The 1374-nt window shown below is 40.5% G+C and overlaps 1 protein-coding gene across 1 annotated transcript; it reads right to left on the bottom strand.

Annotated features, from left to right (window-relative positions):
• Positions 1-237: 237 nt before the first annotated feature.
• Positions 238-1368, bottom strand: LOC122191219 (kinesin-like protein KIF20B; the record flags this gene model as incomplete). The annotated part of the gene is made up of 2 exons (XM_042891443.1): positions 1306-1368; positions 238-414 (listed from the first exon to the last, which is right to left on the bottom strand). Coding segments are annotated over exons 1-2 (231 nt in total), but the record flags the coding sequence as incomplete, so codon positions are not given.
• Between the last annotated feature and the right edge of the window lie 6 nt (positions 1369-1374).

Raw genomic sequence — 1374 nt, forward strand, 5'->3', positions numbered from 1 at the left:
ATCAAACTGACGTCCGTTTATTTGAACTACTAAAAATTTTGAAACTCTAGCACTAACAGAAATCCTGTTTCTGAAGAACGGAAGTAAAATCTGGTGCTTTTTTTGGTTAGCTGCACTGCACACGATGTCAATACGACAGTGTTTAAGAACAGAACTACACCCAAAATACAAAGAACAGGCATAGCGTTTTGCAGAATTTATGGGTAGCCAATCAGGTAGAAAGAAAAGAGAGCTGACCTTGCTTGAATCCTTTAAGGCCGATCGTTTCAGTTCTGCTATTTCTCTCTCTCTTTGCACGGCATTAGCAGCCAACGTTTTGAGCTGTACTTCCAAAGCTTCTACTAACTGATCTCTCTCTTCACGCCACTTTTGAAGATCGCAGTCCTTTTCCTCCAGCTGGGCAACAAGTCTTGCCTAAACAAAGAAAAGATTATCGATGAACAGCACTAGCACACACTGAAGGGTTCTTACAGTGTGGTAGTAGCACTGTTTTACAGTCTTAGTAAATGTATGATCTCTTCAAGATCCACGGGAGCTCTAGAACTACTGCACTACAAACTACAGAAGCAAAACCATGCTTCTATTAGACAATCTCTGTTACTGTCCTTGTGAAAAATTATCATTGGTATTATTTAAGAACCTCCACTTTGGTTTGCTCATTTAGTGATTACTAACAGTACCAGTCTCCTCACATCCTCTGTGCTGCTTGCAGGTCCAGAAAGTCAGGACTAACTACTTCCGGATGCAAAAAAGGTTTTGTGCACCATACAGATTTACATGTTTGAGAAGTTACATGACAACAGCTCAGTGAACAGCTCAAGCAACCACTTTGTTATCAGTCACTTCTTGGAAAGTGATAAGGGAGCAAAAAAAAGGGAGCAGATTCACCCAGCAGTTTTATTCAGTATCTGGAGAGAAGTTAGTGGGGTTCCTTTGGAAACTCCATTGCCTTTTTCTTCCTTATAAAGGCTTAGAGGCCTTCTGTGTTCCAGAAAAGAAAACAAACAAATCCTATTGTTCAAAATGTTTTCTTAGACTCATTAAGCAGTAATTTATTTTTCAACTGTAATTTTCTTATTTAAGTCCCACGTACGTTACATTTCATTACGTAGTTAGGAAAGCTTTGTCTTTTTGTGACCCTCCTATTCCTCCCTTTTCCAAATCAAGCAGTTCTCATACGGGCTTCATAAGAAAGCAAGGGGACTTGGACAAGCTACTCTTACGTGCCCATACTGTTAGTACTTGGCGTGAAGTTGTCTCCAAACTACAGACTCTGGATGACTCTGCCAAGACCTCGTCACTTACAATTTGTGCTTGTTGCTTTCCGTGCCGTTGTCGGTCCTCAGCAAACTTCTTCATTTCTCTGTTGCGAAG

The sequence above is a fragment of the Lagopus leucura genome, unplaced genomic scaffold (genome assembly GCF_019238085.1).
Source record: "Lagopus leucura isolate 7727_CA_CO unplaced genomic scaffold, USGS_WTPT01 36513-0_obj-0_obj, whole genome shotgun sequence".
Taxonomy (NCBI): Eukaryota; Metazoa; Chordata; class Aves; order Galliformes; family Phasianidae; genus Lagopus; species Lagopus leucura.